The sequence below is a fragment of the Amblyomma mixtum genome, chromosome 4 (assembly GCF_055824585.1).
Source record: "Amblyomma mixtum isolate Tamu chromosome 4, ASM5582458v1, whole genome shotgun sequence".
NCBI lineage: Eukaryota > Metazoa > Arthropoda > Arachnida > Ixodida > Ixodidae > Amblyomma > Amblyomma mixtum.
In genome coordinates this window covers 70,791,142-70,811,047 of record NC_143015.1, presented here as the reverse complement: position 1 = coordinate 70,811,047, position 19,906 = coordinate 70,791,142, and the positions used below count along the sequence as shown (strand labels likewise).

General features: G+C 53.8%; 1 protein-coding gene and 1 pseudogene across 2 annotated transcripts in view; both read left to right on the top strand.

The window, feature by feature from the left end:
* The first annotated feature begins 1,587 nt into the window (after window positions 1–1,587).
* The window catches only part of LOC149346885 (uncharacterized), a 34,753-nt gene continuing 16,434 nt past the window's right edge, over window positions 1,588–19,906 (top strand). For both annotated transcript variants that reach the window (XM_089586741.1, XM_089586740.1), the window contains exon 1: window positions 1,588–2,984. In XM_089586741.1, coding sequence (XP_089442867.1) covers window positions 1,824–2,984 — 1,161 coding nt within the window. In that variant the 5' untranslated portion in view covers window positions 1,588–1,823. The remainder of the gene's footprint in view (window positions 2,985–19,906) is intronic.
* Window positions 14,855–18,019, top strand: LOC149346887 (uncharacterized; annotated as a pseudogene).

Sequence of the window (19,906 nt, the reverse complement as noted above, 5' to 3'; positions counted from 1 at the left end):
CGCACCGTAGAGGAAGGGAGGAAGTGGGAGTGAAAGAAGATAGATAAAGAGGAGCCGTAATGAAGAAAATTAAAATTGTATTTCAGGAAAGGAAATTACGCAGTAACTGTGTCACAAAGTTCAGGGGGGCACTTTTTTTGACCTAAAGTGTGGTCACTGATGTGTGATTAAGATGTTAAGCTTCGCCCCTAAGAATGGAACGCCACAGCGTCTTGCAACGCTGCCAAGGAGTCCATAGAACGCCATCGCCCATTAGGTTCTACGCCTCGCTCGTCGGTAAATTGGTTTTTGAGGAAAGGAAATGTATTTGTCTCTCATTTATCGGTGGATACCTAAACCTCGCCGGAAGGGAATGGGGGAGGATGAGAGTGAGTGAAGACACCGTGAATACGCGCCTTTGTTCATTCCAAACCACCGAGCTGGCATGGCGGAGTGGATAGCATACTCGTCTCTCACGCCGAAGACCGGGGTTCGATTCCTGAGCTCGACCAATTTCTTAATCGGTTTTATTTATTTATATGGCCTGACTTGTAAAGTTAATTAGGCTAATTGGGTAATTAAGCAATTAACTAAGCTCAGTCCCACTTACTTGGAGCATCACTATACGATCACTTCAATTGGTTGCATGGTTACTAGCCAAAGTACAATTCGCCCCGTTTGAAATTCGCGCACTGTGACGTTACGACCGTTTCCACCAATTGAAAAGCGTGACATTTTCTGTCGACAACTGCTGCTTACAACGATAAGACATTAAAGGCTTCCGCCTTAAAAAGCGTTGAGTTCAAAGGGCAAGGCATCGCGCCGAACGGGTGGGGGCGTTCCGTGTACTCCCTGGCAGCACTACAACACGCTGTCGCGTTCCACTCCTAAAGGCGAAGCTTGAGGGTCATTAATTAGCAAATATATTTAGCCATTAATCAATAATTAGCCATTGATTAGTAATTTGCGATTATTTAGTAATTAATCATTAATTATGTGTGAAGTCCTTCTGTGCTGACGTCACCAGTGCCACAGAGGCAGTCAAAGTGATTCGGAAAACACTCCGCCTCTACGGACTTTAGGCAGTCAATGTGGCCCCTGAGATGCCTCCGCCGCTGCGATTGCCGCGCCGGTGCTTCCGCAACTCTACTCGGGATGGCCATTGGTCAAAACACAGCCAATTTTTAACAAATGCCACTCTCACACAAAAAAGAATTCTACAGCCGTAGAAGCATATTATAAGAAGAGCCGGTTCCACAAAAATCCGCGCCTGCACACCATCGTTGTCGGCGCTCAGATCATGCAAACCACATTTAATGTTTTGTAACTTAAGCTAAACATCTTTAAAAAATAATGGCCCTCACTGCTATGATTAGTCTTCTTGCCGAGTTGTTGCATCAAATTGTTAACATATATGCAGTCTCTGTTCGGGAAACATCAGATATTACTTTTATTTCCGACTGGATTCGAGCTTCAAGAGACAGCACATCCCTTGAGATCTTGAGAGTGAGAGAGGTAAGAAACGGCGGTTTACTGTTACCAAGTGCTAAACGGGAATTGGGTCCCGGTGGCGAGATGCCGCTAGGGGGCCGAGTAGTACAGACGCACCCCACATCGGCTCCGCACAAAGACAGCGGAATTCGCCAATCGCCATCATCATCGGCCCAAATTTCACCATCCACTGATCTACGAATGTGAGTGCCGCACGCCATCAATTTTTGGCCCGCCTAAGCCATTTTTCGGGCACCCACGGCCCTTTCTTTGTGACCTCTTCGCCTGAGCTAGGCCTCGCTCCGCTGGGAGCTAGGCCTACTGCGTCGGACGCTTCCGCCGCCAACACCATCATGGAGGTGCAGGTGCAGGGAGAGGTTCTTAACCCCCACGACTACTACCCAAGGGACTGGACGCACATTCTTAGTGTGCCTGCCCGCTCCAAGGACGTCCTTTCACCATCCCGAAGCCAGGAGGCCGCAGCCTCTGCTACCGGTGCCCCCAAGTCTGCGCGCCTTGACAAGTCAGCGCACCTACAAGCAACGCGCACAGCTGCGCAGCGCTCGCGGCAGCAGCCGCCGCTTCCTGCTGCAGACTACAAGGTCGTGTTCAGATCACGAGGCGGGCTGCAGCTGGACCTGCTTCCACCCCGACAACTACGGGAAGCCATCCTTCAAGCGGCGTCCCAGCTACACGAACCAACGCGTACCCAAATCAGGGTACACCCCGTAAACAATACGTGCACCGTAAGCACGCCCATAAAAGCTGACGCGCTTGCCCTGGTTAGCGTAACCAGCATCAAAAACCAAGGCAAGGACTTCGCCGTCGCAGCTTACATAGCCCCGCCGGATGGAGCGGTACGCGGAGTCATCTCCAATGCTTACTGGAATGAGTCCCCGACAGAGCTCCTGCAAGACCTGATCACCGGCAACCCAGACGCCCTCATCGTGGACGCCCGCCGAATGGGCTCCACGCGTTCCATTCTAATCACTTTCCGAGCTGGACCTGTCCCACGCGCCGTCCTTTATGGAGGAGCCCTCCACAGGTGCACACCCTATCGAGGGCATATAGACGCCTGCACTAACTGCCGCGTCCCTGGTCACCGGGCAGACGTGTGTGTCCACCCAAGATCCCATAAGTGCCCCCGCTGTGGGCTGTCCCACCCAAAGGAAGATGTGCCCTCATGCACCCCCAGCTGCATTCTCTGCGGAGGCCCTCATATGACCGGCACCGGGAACTGCAAGGGACGGGGCCGCAAACTAGCGTCCCCGAAGAACGCTCACTCTCCTCCGGGTACATCGCGGCTTTCCCGCTGCGATCAACCGGGCACAGCCAGCAGACGCAGCTCGACGGCTTCCCGGTCGCCTTCTACAAGCCGGCAGAATGGCAGCAAGAACGCCACGCGTCTCACCTGGGTAGAGCGAGTTTCCGGCAAAACCACCCGTCAACCCCCACCACCCCAGTCCTCCCAGGCAGACCCGAGAGACCAGGAACTCAAGGCCTTGCGTGACGAGGTAAGCCGCCTTTCCTCTCTCCTAAGCACCCCCGCCCCCTCCATGCTCCCTCAACCCGCACCCCCTGTCATTATTCAAGCTCATCATCCACAGACACTTCGAGCACCCCTCCTGCAAAGAAACAGCGCACCACAGACGCCACACCCCCTCCCGTGCCCACAGAAATAGACGCTAAATTAGCAGCACTCGAAGCAAAATTTGACCATAAACTAAAGGAGCTAGACGCCCGCCTCGAGGCCAGATTCAATCACCTTGCCGCCGCCCTCACCGAAAAACTTGAGCAGCGCATGGACGCTATGCTTACCAAGATGATGGAGCTCTTGGAGCATAATCTTACCCATCGCTTCACCCAACTTCAAACCCCCTCCACTCCCTCCATCCTACCTCCACAAGCACAAAACACCTTCCCTGAGCCACACATACCAATTGACACCCGTCTTAATACCCTCCTCAATCCCCCCACCATCCAATATGGCGGGGGGGAACACTAATTATCTCCCCATTATAACTTGGAACTGCCGCGGCTTCCGGGCAAAGCGCGCACCTCTGCAACTTCTCCTTCCCACCATCACACCCACGCCCCACATACTTATTCTCCAGGAGACTGCACACCGAGCAACCCTCCCCAGCTACACATCTACACACTCGGATACCACTAACACACCCAGGGCGTCCACACTCATCCACCGCAGCCTCACCTACAAATCTCATCACATTACGTCTGAGACGCCCTGCGTGATCACGGAAATTATACATCACACACATTCACTTCCTTCTATATTTATAGCAAACATATACCACCCCCCGTCCCTGCCGATGGCCCCGCTAGAATCACTTCTGCGAAAGCTACACCATCTAGCAGGGAAACATCCCCTACTCATCGGTGGGGACTTCAACAGTCAGCATACTGACTGGGGATACACAACCACGACACATCGAGGTCGCAGGCTCTGGCTGCTCCTGCAGACCCTCCAACTCACTGTGCACAACACGTTTCAGACGCCTACGCGGATCGGCAACAGCGTAAGCATGGACACCAGTCCGGACCTGACGCTGAGCCGCTGTATCCGCGGCGTTACCTGGAACAGAACACAACATACACTGGGCAGTGATCATTACATTATACAAATCACTGTCCCATACAAACCACCCCGTCACGCAAATATGACACACGAACTCATTAACTGGGATGCCTTTCGCGCTGCAAGCACCGCCCTCCCAGACACTCCCATCGCAGACATCGGTGCATGGGTGCAATCACTCAAGCATGACGTTCACCACAACACGCGACACATTGAAACTACAACCGAAACACCGACCCTTGACACACGCCTAGCCCACCTCTGGGAGGCTTATCACAGCATCCTGGAACGCTGGAAAGGCAACAAACACAACAGAACGCTTAAAAAGCGGCTGGCCGCGCTGCAGACACAAATCCAACAGCACTCTGAGGAGCTCTGTCGATCCAACTGGGGACAGATATGTGACGGCATCGCCGGAAACCTGTCCAGCAAACGTGCATGGCAACTCCTCCGACACCTCATTGACCCCACGCGCACCAAATCAGCAGCACAGCACCACGTGACACGCCTCACACATGAACACATTGACGATCCCGACACCCTTCTAGACACACTTCAAACCATGTACACATCTCCAGGCGGCCCCATACCTCTACCGCACTACACAGGACAAGAAAATCCAACACTCGACACCGACATCACGGAGACGGAAGTCAGAGCGGCCCTCCTGACTTTCCGCGCCAACTCCGCACCTGGTGCAGACCAAATCACAAACTCCATGCTCCGTATTCTGGATGACCAATCGATCACCCACATTACGAAATACTTCAACCAGTGCTGGAGGGAGGGTAACCTCCCGCAGTCCTGGCGCCACGCGAAGGTAATATTTATACCAAAACCCAACAAACCACTCACCATTCAAAACCTTCGCCCGATTTCGCTAACCTCATGCCTCGGGAAGCTCCTCGAGCATGTTGTGTTAGCGAGACTCACAAGTCACATGGCGGACAACAATCTCTACCCGCATAGCATGGTGGGATTCCGCCCTGATCTATCCGCACAGGATGCCATGCTGCAACTCACACACGACCTTTTTGACCCGCTTCTTCCAGGTCACACCAAGGCAGTCTTAGCTTTGGATCTCTCCAAAGCTTTTGATCGCATTGAACATCAGGCGATCATGACTGCTCTATCCCCATTGAATGTGGGTGTGCGCACGTATGCCTACATTCAAGCATTCCTGACTCACCGCACGGCTGAGATACACTTCGGGCCTCTGTCTTCCACCTCCTACACACTTCAGAGTATCGGCACCCCTCAAGGGTCCGTCCTTTCCCCCTTTCTCTTTAACATAACCCTCATACCCCTCGCCCGGAAATTGGCAACTATTCCCCACCTCAAGCACACTCTTTATGCCGACGATATCACCCTGTGGACCACCCACGGCAGTGACGGCGACATAGAGAACAACTTAGAGGAAGCAGCCACCCTCACCCAAAATTACGCACGCACCATCGGACTGTCTTGCTCCCCAGAGAAGTCCGAACTGCTCCTCATCCGGCCTAAGAACCACCGCTGTCCCCGCTCCCCCATTGCCATTGAATTGAATGGTTACCCGGTACCTGAGGTTGGCACCCTCCGTGTATTGGGCTTGCACATCCAGAACGATGGCAAAAACACCACTACCCTCAAGAAACTCAAGCAGGTTGCAGGCGCGATATCGCACCTCATTCGCAGGGTTTCGGGACATCATAGAGGCATGAAGGAGCGCGACCTATGTCGCCTCATTCATGCCTTTGTCCTCAGCCGTGTACTGTACACTACCCCATACTTACAACTATCCAAACATGACATAAACGCTTTGGATGCTTTGATTCGCAAGGCATTCAAGGTAGCACTTCATCTTCCCCTCAACACACCCACAGACAGATTACTAGGCCTGGGCCTCCACAACACGATCGGGGAACTGGTGGAGGCCCACCGACAGGCCCAATACATCAGGCTCACAAAAACTTCCACAGGTCGGTATATACTGGACTCCCTGGGAATCAAAATACCGGCGAACGACCCAACCCTTCTCGCCATCCCACGATCCCTTCACCGAGAGCTTCTCATCAGGCCGCTCCCGAGGAATATGCACCCGTCCCACCATGAGCAGCGCCGCAGAGCCCGTGCGAAGGCACTCCATCGAGCGTACGGCCCCCAGCCGGACGCCGTATGGGTGGACGCTGCCTGCACGGGTGATGAAGCGACAGCAGCTGCGGTGGACTCCTCTTCATCCACCCTCCTCACACTACCTCTCCCTCCAGATACGTCCCCAGAGGCTGTAGAGGAAGCCGCCATTGCACTTGCTATAACCCGCACGGAAGCCCGGTATATTTTAACTGACTCTAAAACTGCGATTCTAAATTTTGCTCGAGGCCGAGTTCATGTCCCTGCTTTTGGCATACTGGACTCGCCCGATGCACCCCCGCCCCGCCAAGTGGAGCTGATATGGATGCCTGCGCACTCCGGGAATCCCGGAATCGAGGCCGCCAACCTTTTAGCCCGAGGTTCTTTAAACCGGGCTCAGGTGGCCTCGGATCGGGGATTCTCGAAGGATCGCATGCACTCATTCAGTGAGCTGACCCAGGCATACAGAGCCTCTCGCCAGCTCTACCCCCCGCCCCACCCCTCCCTAGATAACAGACACGCAACACTCTGGCGCAGATTACAAACACATACTCTCCCCTCGCCCCTTACCCCAACCCACTATCATCCCTCCTTCCCCACTCCTGCTTGCGCCCTATGCCCAGAACCCTTCGCTTCTTCCCTCCACATCCTTTCCCTCTATCCGGCGGACCCTCCCCCGCGGGACCTAGAGAACCTCAAGACCTGGGAGGACTGGGAGACCCTGCTGCACTCGGAGGACCCGGCCGTGCAGACCATCGCCACCGGCCGTGCTGCCAGTGTTATGGACCTCAGGAACATAAACACTTGAGTGCAGTGGGGTCGTGCGGGTACTCTGGGGCGTGCCCCGAATTCCTTTGTAAATAAAGTTTTCTCTCTCTCTCTCTCTCCCGGTGGCTGAGTGGTTACAGCGCTCGTCTACTGAGCCAGAGTAAGAGAGAGAGAGAGCGGAAAAAACTTTATTGCAAGAGGAATTCGGGGCACGCCCCAAGGTCCCCGCACGACCCCACTGCACTCAAGTGTTTATGTTCCTAAGGTCCATAACACTGGCACCCCGGCCGGTGGCGATGGTCTGCACGGCCGGGTCCTCCGAGCGCAGCAGGGTCTCCCAGTCCTCCCAGCTCTTGAGGTACTCTAGGTCCCGCGGGGGAGGGTCCGCCGGGCAGTGGGAAAGCCGCGTGTTACTTTGAGCTAAATTTTCTATCGTGCAATCAAATTGGCTGAGAAGGAACCCCTGGTGGTAATCGGGGATTTCAACGTACGCAGTCTTCACTGGTGCTATCACTTGAGAAAGCCAGGGGACGCAAGCTGGCGGAGCTCATCTCCACTCTTCGTCTTACGTTGCTCACGTATCCGGCTTGCCCCACACGTGTGCGCAACTCGGTCACTCGTGACACGTGTCCTGACTTATCTCTGGTTAGGAACACTAGAAACGCCACCTGGGAGAACCTGGGGGATGCCCTGGGCAGCGACCACTGCCTTTTACATAAGAATACTCGAGCTGGAGATCGAGATCTACTGAGTTGGCTGTGTAGGCTTTGTGAACGAGAAGACAAGACGCGGGATCCTGTTGGAACGTCGTGTAATTTTAGAGTGTGGCGCCCAGGCCTGGCTCCTTGAGGGCAACCACGGCTGGTAGGGACTCGAAGGTTTCAAGGTAGAAGCGGAAATTGGACCGCTTAGTGCGGTCTTTAAAGCCTCTACAGTTCCATTGTGTTATTGAAGTGGACACGGCCGAATTAGAGATGGCGGAACTCCTTTGATTAAGGTGTCTCGCCATGATTTAAAATTTTTAGGGGGGAGGAGGACGTACTGGCTGCTCCAGAGCCAGCTACTTGTGCCATCAAGGGGGTGATGACGGAAGGAGCGGGGCAACTGTCCTCATTGTCCGAATCAATAATGAGACGGTTGAATTTTGAAGGACGGGATACGTCCCTAATGGGCCCTGTCCGACGGAGGAAGCGGGGGTTGTCCAAGATGTGTTTTGAGACCACTGCGGGGATGGCAGATTTGACCTTGGTCAAGATCTGGTCCATGGCGGTCTCGATCATAGATCGTAATAGATCGCTCTCGATCGTAATAGATCGTAGAGGTTAAGCGTTCCTCCATCGCGGAGATAGCTGTCACGAGGACAGGCGAGATCTCCGCGTCGCTTTCCATTGCGTCCGAGTTCGGTGGGCTCGGAACGGCGGACGGCGATTTTGATTCTAAATTTTGAATTTTGGTGTGCAAAAGCTCATTCTGTGCCCGGAGCACGTCTATCTGTTTGTTGTATTCCGCATCTAGTGCGGAGGCGTTAACTAGGGGGGGGGGAGGGGGGATGGGAGGAGGAGGAGGCGATCTCAGCCCAGCTGCTCACCTGTTGTTTGCCGTGTTGAGGCGCTGATGCCCAGGCGCCGGTAGTGCCATTTGTCTTGAGGGCCGGGAAGTGGCCAATGCCCCTGCCACTGGGCGGTGGAGGCGGCGTCTTCTTTCCGGGCGCTGACTTGACCGACGATTGCAAAGCCGACGGCACTTTGTGGTCGGTGCCGAGAGCACCACGCGGCATTCCGGCACTGGCACCTGAATTTGGGTGACTTAGCGGCTTGCCAGGTCGCTGGTTTCCTCGGAGCTCTGTGCGTTTGGCTTTGGGGCCGGGCACCTTGGGCTTCCGGAATTTTTCCGTGCAGTCTGGGGAGTTGGTAGCGTGGGCTTGCCCACAGACTGCACAGGATGGAGTGCATTGATGAGGTTTCTTGACCCCGTCGACGGTGTCTCCATTTGGCCACAGAGGCCGCACTTTTCGTCCGGGCAGGGGCATGTGTCCGCACAGTGGCCCGCAGTGCCGCAAAGCACGCAGGCCGGGATGGTTTTTGTGTGGCCGCACAAGGGTCACCTCTGAATTATAGTGAACATAGCGCGGCACCACTTTGCCCACAAAGGTGAGCGCCGCGACGTCTGATTTTCCAAGCTTGCGGATATCGGCAAGCTCTCCAGCACGCCACTGGATCTTGTTTTGGAGCGACTCACTGGTCTCGTGCTTGGCCATGGTGATGACGCCGCGGCACACGTCGCCAGTGAGTTTCAGCTGCCCGTACATGGAGAGCGAGCCCTTCGATGTTGTCAGTTCGAATTCCCGCAGAAGCTTGTCCGCGACGTCTGGCTCTCGGGTGCATGCGACGATCAGGTTTTGCTCCCATGTGGGGAGCAGGCTGATGGATGTTGCGGCCAGGGCGCCCAGGTAGGCCGCGAACGCTGCTCCCAGCTCGCCATGTTGATACACATCCCTGAGAGCGACGGCCACCCGGGGCTTCAGGATGATGACTGTGTCTTCGGGATGAAGCCGCGGAAGCGGCTTTGGTTTCCATGAGGGACCGGTCTTAGATTGGGGCCCGCCATGAAGCGCTGCAGCGCGCGTAGCAGCGTTCTGCCGTTTTGACCGTCCTGGCACATCGGCATCCGTTTTAGCGTTCCGCTTGCGGGAGCGGCATTCGACGAGCTTGAAAAGCTTCATATTTTCGATCGGCGCAGAATCCGTGTTGTCAGGCGTTGGAGTTGCCGGAACCTCGGACCAGGCCATGGTGTCCGGGTCGTAGCCAAGTTGTACAGCATTTTCTGAAGCCATCTTGCTGCGGGTGGGCGACTCACTCACGGCCGGGCTCCGGCGTAGGCGTCAGACCTAGCACCGTTGCCACGATACGCGTGAGGATCGGCCCTAAAAGGTCTAAATGTAGGCTCACCTGGGTGCGAGTGATATCCCCAGGTGGCTGTCAGGTTCACAAAGACAGACGCAGCTGTATTGAAGGGGTTCCGGGCGAAATTTCGTGGCTCCAGCCAAAAGTTGGCGGAGACGATGCACTGTGTGCCGTCGCCGTTGCATATACTCAACGTGTACTGCTCTTCCAAACTTAAGCGAGTGACTTTTTCGGACCTCTTTAGCCGCGCGCTGAGTAGCGGGTCGCGATCCCCTGCTGATTGTGGGCGACTTTAACGCCCCCAGTCAGCTGTGGGGGTATCGCAAGGAGGAGTCGCGTGGACGTAAACTGGCGGAACTTGAGTCCACGTTGGGCCTCACCCTCCACACGGACCCCGTCCACCCAACACGGCTAGGGAATTCTGTGACACGGGATACGTGTCCGGACTTAACCTTCACTCGCAACATATGACACGCAGACTGGCTCAACACCGAGGAGACCCTCGGTAGCGACCACTGCATCCTTAACACTACACTACGCACACGACCCCTCAAGCGTCTCAGAACACAAGCCCGTATCCCAGATTGGACGAAATTCAGGCAAAATTTTCACACACTTGATAATACACCCATTTCGGAGCAAGGATACCCGGCATGGTCCCAACAGCTGCTGACACACCTTTGCTCGCATGATACTCAGATCCAGCTCTCAGAGGCGGTCACGGACGTGGATAACCACCTTCTACACCTCTGGGAAGCCCGTCGCAGCCTCGTCCACCTTTGGCGGCGCCAGAAACATAACAGAAAGCTTAAAGCTCGAATTGCCGAGCTTACCCAGAAAGCGGCAGAATACGCGGCCCATCTCGCCGACTCCAACTGAGTGGATAGATGACACGGCAGCGCGACAAATGTCCAGCGGCAACACGTGGCGTTTCTTTCGAGCCCTAATCGACCCAACCCAAACACGAACAGAAACACAAAAACATTTGCAGCGAGCCATGCATGCTTTCCCTGGCAACAGAACTAAACTGGCACAGAAACTTCGGGACCAGTATCTGTGTACAGCCCAAGACCCCCGTGGATCTGCGTACACTTATGCAGGCAAGGAGAACACGGAGCTGGATCAACCTTTCCCTGCAGCTCCATGATCCGCGGGCGGCCCTCGCCAAAATCAAACGGGGAACTTCGCCGGGAAGAAATAAGGTCACCGTCAAGCTTTTGACGAACCTGCCCGACTTGGCATACCAGTCCCTCCTCGCCTACATCAATGCAATTTGGCGCGGGGACACCCCCCTGCCAATAGACTGGAAAACGGCTCTGGTCACTTTCATCCCTAAAACAGGCAAACCAGTTGACACAGATAACCTCCGCCCCATCTCTCTCACCTCTTGTGTGGGCAAACTCATGGAGACGATGGTGCGGGATCGGTTATCTGCATATCTTGAACACAAACATGTCTTTCCGAGCACCATGTTCGGATTCCGCCCACACAGATCCGCACAGGATGTCCTCCTGCAACTTAATCGGGAAGTCCTTGACCCCCTCGAATGCCCCCATAATGACCGGGTAGTACTCGCCTTGGATCTCAAAGGGGCATTTGACAATGTAACACACGGGATCATACTCACTTACCTAAGTCATACCCACTGTGGCTTCAACACATTCAGATACATATGCCAATTTTTAAGGGATCGTCAATCCTACATCCGCATCCAAGACAGAGAGCATGGTCCTCACCTACTCGGCACGCGGGGAACCCCCCCAAGGGGCGGTACTTTCCCCACTATGATGCACCTGCCGGCACAGCTGGATGGTGTCGCCGGCGTGCAGTACGCCCTGTACGCCGATGACATAACCATATGGGCCACGCAGAGCAGCACAGGATACATTGAAACCAGCCTGCAAACAGCGGCGACGATAGTAGACCGCTACGCCCGCCGCTGCGGTCTTCAATGTTCCCCTCAAAAATCGGAATTTGTGCACCTCCGGCCTTCACAGAAGTGCGCAACTAAAATCTCTATTTCTGTTGAGAGTGGTCCCATAAGCGAAAGTGACGAGATACGGGTACTAGGACTATACATCCAAAATCACAGACGGCCAGACACTACATTGGCCAAACCCCGAAAGGTGGGGGACCAGGTTGGCCGTATGGTCCGCCGGGTTACTAACAAACGCGGGGGGTTACGAAGTGAGGATGCCTTGCGGCTGGCAAACGCCTCTGTAACCAGTCGAATTCTCTATTCGACTCCTTATCTCCACCTACGGAAGCAAGAGGAGGATGCGCTTGAGGTCATCCTTCGCAAAATTATTAAGCGTGCCCTTGACCTCCCCGTCACTACTTCAAACAGCCGGTTTATGGCTCTTAGGGTGGTGAATACTTTCCGGTAGCTTTGGGAGGCGCACCTTACAAACCAGTACACGCGCTTGTCGCTAACGGAGTAGGGTCGCCGCCTTCTTGCTCGACTCCATATCCAACACACCCCTCCAATGGAAGACAGGTTTCGCATCCCAGAACTGTGGAGACGTGCCCTCCATGTGCGGCCTCTTCCAGCAAACATGTCATACGAAGACCATAATGGTCGGCGCCTGGCACGAGCGGAAGCGCTAGCCCGACATTATGGCAACAAAACAGGTGTATACTACGTGAATGCCTCCGGTCCTCACCACGGGGGATGGTACACGTTCGCGGTAGTTCACAACAGCAACAGAGTTAACGGCCTCACCTTAAGAGCCAGAAGTGCAACACAAGCAGAAGAGATCGCGATTGCTCTCGCGGCCTCACATTCCGATTCAAAATACATAATCACCGACTCGCGATGGGCCTGTCGGAACGTCGAACAAGGCTGCACTCCCTTCCTAGCCTATCGAATATACCAAAATTGCATACGGGATACGGACCCCGCACACCGGTACCTTATATGGGCCCCTGCTCATCAGGGGTTGGCAGGAAACGAGGCAGCAGACGCAGCCACCCGCGCGCTCTCTCACCGGGCGGTTTTCTCCTCCCCACCCGATCAGGAGCCCGATTTTAATCCGGTGTATACATTTAAAGAAATTACAGCCTACTATCAAAACAGTCATCGCCTTTACCCAAGCCCATGTAAAGGCCTGAAGAAGGCGGATGAGCGGCTCCTTCTCCGCCTTCTCATCAATACATTACTGTGCCCGGCAGACTAAAGCATTTTGACCCCTCCTGTAACGGCAGCTGCCCGCACTGCAGTGCGGTGTCTTCTGACACCTATCACATGGTGTGGGCCTGCCCCTCCAACCCGGCTATTCCCCCCATCCGCAACCCAACCCGGGAGGACTGGGAGGCGATATTGCTCGACTGCCACGACTTACAGGCCCAACAAGCCTTAGTCCGGCGCGCCCGGGCGGCGGCCACCGCCACTGGGGTCCCATACTAGGGTCCTCCACCTAGTGTTTGTAGCGATCGGTCCTTTACGGGCTGATCCAAGCATACGTCCTGTCCTTTCTTAATAAATGTTTTCACCACCACCACCACCACCACTGCCTTCTCCGCATCACGCTTTTGGCGAAGGCAGTCTTCAGTAAATGGGGACAGCTAGGCCAAAATAACCAATTGGCAGCTATTTAGAACTCATGACATCTTTCCGACGGCTGTGCGGAATGGGCAACACAGGTCACCAACATACAGAAACAACACACGCAAACACTTAAAACCACTGACGAGGTCCCCGCAGTGGACAATCACCTCCTGTATCTGTGGGAGGCGCTCTGGAGCTTAACAAAACTGTGGAAGAAGCAGAAGACGAATCGCAAGTTTAGACCTCGCGTTGCACAACTTACGGAGAGAGAGAAAACTTTATTTCAACAGGAATTCGGGGCACGCCCCAGGATTTCCGCACGACCCCACTGCACTCAAGTGTTTGTTTGATTGAAGCAGCGCAAGGCCGAAGGGCAAAGAAGAGAGCAGAGAAAGAAAGAAACGGACAACACAGCGCTGTGATGTCTGTCTGTTCCTTTCTTTCTTTCGTTCTTTCTTTCTTCCTTTCTTTCTTTCTTCCTTTCTTTCCTTCTTTCTTTCTTTCTTTCTTCCTTTCCTTCTTTCTTCCTTTCTTTCTTTCTTTATTTCTTTCTTTCTTCCTTCCTTTCTTTCTTTCCTTCTTTCTTCCTTTCTTTCTTTCTTCCTTTCTTCCTTTCTTTCTTTCCTTCTTTCTTTCTTTCTCTCTTTCTTTTTTCCTTTCTTTCTTTCTTTCTTTCTTCCTTTCTTCCTCTCCTTCTTTCTTTCTTTCTTTCTTTCTTTCTCAGCTCTCTTCTTTGGCCGTCGGCCTTGCGCTGCTTCAATTAAACAATGCATGACCAACTCGCCCATCAGCTCGTGCTTTAAAGTGCTTATGTTCCTGAGGTCCATAACACTGGCAGCACGGCCGGTGGCGATGGTCTGCATGGCCGGGTCCTCCGAGCGCCGCAGGGTCTCCCAGTCCTCCTAGGTCTTGAGGTTCTCTAGGTCCCGCGGGGGAGGGTCCGCCGGGCAGAGGGAAATGACGTGGAGGGAAGAAGCGAAGGATTCTGAGCATAGGGCACATGCGGGAGTGGGAAAGGATGGATGATAGTGGGCTAGGTTAAGGGGTGAGGGGAGAGTGTGTGTCTGTAGTCTGCGCCAGAGTGTTGCGTGTTTGTTATCTAGGGAGGCGTGGGGCGGGGTGTAGAGCTGGCGTGAGGCTCTGTATGCCTGGGTCAGCTCACTGAATGTGTGCATGCGCTCCTTCGTGAATCGCCTATCCGAGGCCACCTGAGCCCGGTTTAAAGAACCTCGGGCTAAAAGGTTGGCAGCCTTGTTTCTGGGATTCCCGGAGTGCGCAGGCACCCATATCAGTTCCACATGTCGGGGCGGGGGTGCATCGGGCGAGTCCAGTATGCCAAAAGCAGGGACATGAACTCGGCCTCGAGCAAAATTTAGTATCGCAGTTTTAGATTCACTTAAAATGTACCGGGCTTCCGTGCGGGTGATAGCAAGTGCAATGGCGGCTTCCTCTGCAGCCTCTGGGGACGTGTCTTTACGAGCAGGCTGCGGCATATGCCGCACAGCTCACAGACACCAATTGGATAGAACGCTGCAACTCGGTAGCACGTCACATGAGCTCTAAGGGGACTTGGCGTCTCTTAAGCAGCCTCATCGACCGTTCTCAAACGAAAGGGGAGACGCAAAAACAGCTCCGGCGCGCTCTGCACGTGTACCAAGATACGACGGCGCAACTTGCGGACACTTTGTGTGACAGGTATCTCTGCTGCACAAATGACCCGGTTGGGCCCGAGAACACGTACTCCGGTAAGCCAAATCGGGAGTTAGACGCACCTTTTGCGTTGCATGACCTTAAGGTGACGCTGGCTAAAATGCGCCGAGGTGGGGCACAGGATCGAAGTCGCATAACAGTGAAACTGTTGGCGAACCTCTCGGACTCTACATACCTCCATTTGCTACAATACAAAAATCAGATCTGAGATCGGTGTCCACACCCTTTTGAATGGAAAACATCTCTTGTACCGTTCATCCCCAAAGCAGGTAACACCGTGACTGCGGACAACTTGAGACCCATCTCATTGACCTCATGTCTGGGAAAGCTCATGGAGACGATGGTAGGGGATCGCCTCTCTCCATGCATTGAGGGTAAGGTCCTCTTTGCAGGCACTTTCTTCGGGTTCCGCCCGCACGTGTCTGCGCAGGATGTCCTACTCCAACTACACACGGACAACTATAATACGACCCACAGCCATGCAACAAAATGACAACGCCGTTCTCGCTCTCGATCCTAAGGGGGCGTTTGACAATGTTAAACATGATACCATACTGTCTAACTCGAACACCACTAACTGCGGAGCGAAGGTCTTCGGCTATGTCAGAGACTTCCTCTCTGCGCGCCTGGCACTCCTGCGGATCGAGGACGAGGAATACGGCCCGTACTGTCTGGGTACACGAGGTACACCACAGAGGGCGGTGTTATCACCGCTCCTTTTCAACATCGCCATGATGCCCCTGCCAGGCCAACTGGCTCAGGTGGAGGGCATAAAACACGTGCTCTACGCAGACGATATTACAATGTGGACAACCGAGTGGAGCCTTGGAGGGATGGCGGACCACCTTCAGCAGGCCGCCTCCATAGTCGATGCATGTGCTGCAGATTGTGGTCTTCAATGTGCTCCCTCCAAATCAGAGCTTCTACACGTCAGGACAAATCTTAAGGACAACACGTCTCTACACATATCTCTGTCGGGCGGTCCCATCAGAGAAGTGGGAGAGCTCCTGTTCTTGGGTCTGTTCATCACTAACAAGCTTAGGCCGGACTCTACTATAGCTTACAAGGGTAGACGTGCAGGTTAGTTGGTGAACCATGATTCTTTAAAACAGCGCAAAAGACAGGGACACAGATAGAAAAGACACACTATAGCGAAACTACTATAGCGAAACTCAAGCGCATAGGTGAACAGGTAGGGCGCATGATCCACGGCGTTTCCAACAAGCGGGGTGTTCTGCGGGGCAGGGACGCAGTACGGCTCGCCCATTCCTTCGTGACCAGCCGGATCCTCTACGCCGCGCCGTACCTACGCACCACCAAACAAGAAGACGAACGCATTGACGCCATCATCAGGAAGGCAACAAAGCGAGCACTGGACCTCCCGGTGACTACCTTCAACTCCAGACTGAAGGCGTTGGGGGTGGTAAATTCCTATCAGGAGTTGCGGGAGGCCCACCTCGTGAACCAATATACGCGGCTAGCATAGACGCTTCCTGGATGCCGCCTGCTAAACCGCTTACACATCGAACATACATTCATACCAGAGGGGACGGAGAACATCCCGGTGCTGTGGTGTCACATGCTCTGGGTCGCTCCTCTCCCGAGTAACATGGACATGGCTTCACATGAAGGCCGACGACAAGCGCGGGTTCGCATGCTTGAGAGGAAATATGGACCTAAAGAGGTAGTCTACTACGTGTATATCACAGGGCCGTCGCCCGCGGGATTATGCATGGCTACCGTAGTCCACCGGGGAATGAATGTCGATGGGTTGTCTTTTCGGGCCCCAAATTCAACACGAGCGGATGAAGTTGCAGTAGCTCTCGCTGCCGTCTTTCCAAAATCGAGAACGGTTTTCACAGACTATCGCCGGGCCTGTGAACATTATCTTGGGGGAGAAATATCACCTCTTGCCTCCCAAATTCTAAGACGGGCTCCCGCCGATCCAACTCGCACAAACGTAATCTGGGTTTCTGGCCACCAGGGTCTGCGAGGCAATGAGGCCGCTGATGCGGCCGCCCGAGCGCTCACACACAGGGCTCCTCATGCTGGCTCTCCTTGTTCAGAAGTTCATAAACCGCTTCTACGGTTCAGCGAAATCTTAATTCATTATTGCGACTGCCACCGCCTCTACCCGGCACCTGCCAAGGGGCTGAGTAAGGCGGAGGAGCTAACTCTGCGGCGCCTGCAGACAGGAACTCTTCTCTGTCCTGCCATAGCAAAACACAGGTGGGCGCTGCCCGCACTGTGGAAAGATCTGCGATATCTTTCACATGCTGTGGGCATATACTCAGAATCCCCTCCTTCCTCCATTCCCACCCGAGAGGCATGGGAGACTGCCCTCCTCAACTGCTCTACGCTGGAGTCCCAAAGGGCTCTAGTAAAGCGGGCGTGAGACGGAGCCTCGTCGTTTGGTGTCCCGGACTAAGGATACCAACTATGCTGCGGGGTTTTCTCACCCCCAAACTCCCTTTGAGTATTTCCCTTTGAGTTTTTCACCGCCACCACCACCCGGGTTCAAACCCGAGCGCGGCGGTCGCGTTTTTGATGAAGGCGAAACGCAAAAGGCGCCCGTGTATTGTGCGATATTAGTGCACGTTAAGGATCCTTAGTTGGTCAAAATTATTCCGACCTCCTCTACGGCACCTCTTTCTTCCTTCCTTCTTTCTCTTCCTTCTTTATCCCTTCCCTTATGGCGCCTTTCGGGTGCTCACCGAGATATTCCAGGCAGTTACGGCATTTCCTCTCCCCAAAGAGACATTTTGATTTTCTTTTTCGATGTCATGGCTTTATTGCGTAAGCAATACTACGCCAGGTCTAACCTCCGAGATATGAATTTTTCCTGGCGCACTGTTTGTCTTTTATATATTTTTAACTGTGATTTTTTTGTTTCTTTCATTTCTTTTTATTCTCGTTTCTGTGCTTACTTTTTATTCTTTTTTTTTATTACAGAGTCGCCGGCCACGTGCGCTGCGCGTGATGTTGCTCGGTTTCGCGCATGCGCAGAAGTAGCAAATCTGGTCTCCGGCTCACGCGAAGCGCGGTTTTGACTTCGCTTTAAAGTTAGCTGCGGTTGAACTACTGTTGAAACTGGTTACTCAGCGAAAGGTGTCGTGTATTTTGGCAATTATAGACGTGGCTTGGCTACTGTAACGTCGAGTGCTTTCCGGACACTGGATAGGCAGCGCAGCCACCCTGCCGCCCTGGCAGGTTAGTGTATTTGGATCTGAATTCGGTCCAGTCAGGAAGGGTTGCTTTAGTGTGAGGTCTTGTAACGGTTTTGGTGCTGATTGTAGTCGCAGGAATGCACTGGTCGCTCCCCAGGGTTTCCTCGGTGTTGTGCCATTCTGCATATTTAATATTTTTGGTAAAGGTGAGATCTGGGCACGTGTCGCATGCCACGGAGTTCCCAATGCGAGTGGGTTGTGCAGGGTCCGTGTGAGGAGTAAGGCCCAACATTGATGCAAGTTCCGCCAGCTTGCGTCCTCGTTTTTTTTTCACGTATATATCTCCATAAGGGGCTGGGAGCATTAAAGTCCCCAACGATTATGAGGGAGTCCCTGTTCGCCATCTTTAACGCCTGACTGAATAAGTCTGCAAATGCGACGTTTGGAAGTTTGGGAGAGCTGTAAACGTTGAGTACGTGTATAGCGGATCAAGGTTACACTACCTGGTCACAACACCTCATCTGCCAACTCAAAGATACCGAACACCACGTTCAGCTCTCAGAGGCGAACCCGGCGGTGGAAAACCACCTCCTTCACCACTGGGAGGCCCGGCACAGCCTCGTCCGCCGATGGCGCCGGCAGAAACATAATCGGCAACTCAAAATCCGCATCGCGGAACTCACCCAACAAGCGGCAGAGTATGCGGCCCAACTCGCCGACTCGAACTGGGTAGACCGATGCAACACCGCTGCTCGGCAAATGTCGAAGAAGGGATTGGTTCCCTGTGACCTCGACGTCCTCTTCGGCGCAGTCCGGCCTTCTTTTCGCCACGCAAAGAGGATAAGTAGAATTCTACGTTCAGAGCTGTGGAGGCAAGGGCGACTCTTTTACGACGGGTTGAGTGTAGCATGTTGCAGCCAACATCTTGATTGGGTCGCTGAGAAGAAGTTCTGCGCTCTTTCCTGTCCCTTCTTCGTTTCGCCTTCGGGCTGCTTCTTTCGCGCTGTTTCACTTATGTCAGAATGGACCAAAAAGTTGTGATTAACTGCCACCTGCCGCGATTGGCAGTTTTCTCACTATCCAGTGGGAAAGTTGTGATGGCACTGCAAGATTACGCGACCTAGGTGGCGCACCTGCCTTTTAGGTTGATCTCTGGGCAGCACCTGCTAGAGTCATGCTCGTGATTTTTCTCTTACAACGTCAATTATGCCAAAACCGGATTTTCGGGGTAACGGGGCCTTGAACGCTATCGCGCTAATGATAAATATATGGCTAGTAACATACAACGCCTTAGCGCTGAAATATCCATTCGCGTTAAAGAATTGTCGGCAGTCAGAAATAATATGCTACCTATTCATTTGCAGGCCTCATAATCAGTATGCTGAAATTGTTGAGTTATATACAGTGGGTTAACAATATTAACAGCGTGCACGGAAACACACCCTCATGCAGAACTAATGCTGCATATTTCATTTGCCAATCAAGACGGGAATTTAATGAGCTGATCAGGAGTACGAAATAAAGCAAGATTATTAAGCCTCGGCCATGAAACCCATCTTGAGCATTATTAAGCCATCTCGACCCTGCCGCGGTGGGTCAGTGGTCACGGCACTCGGCTGCTGACCCGGAAGAC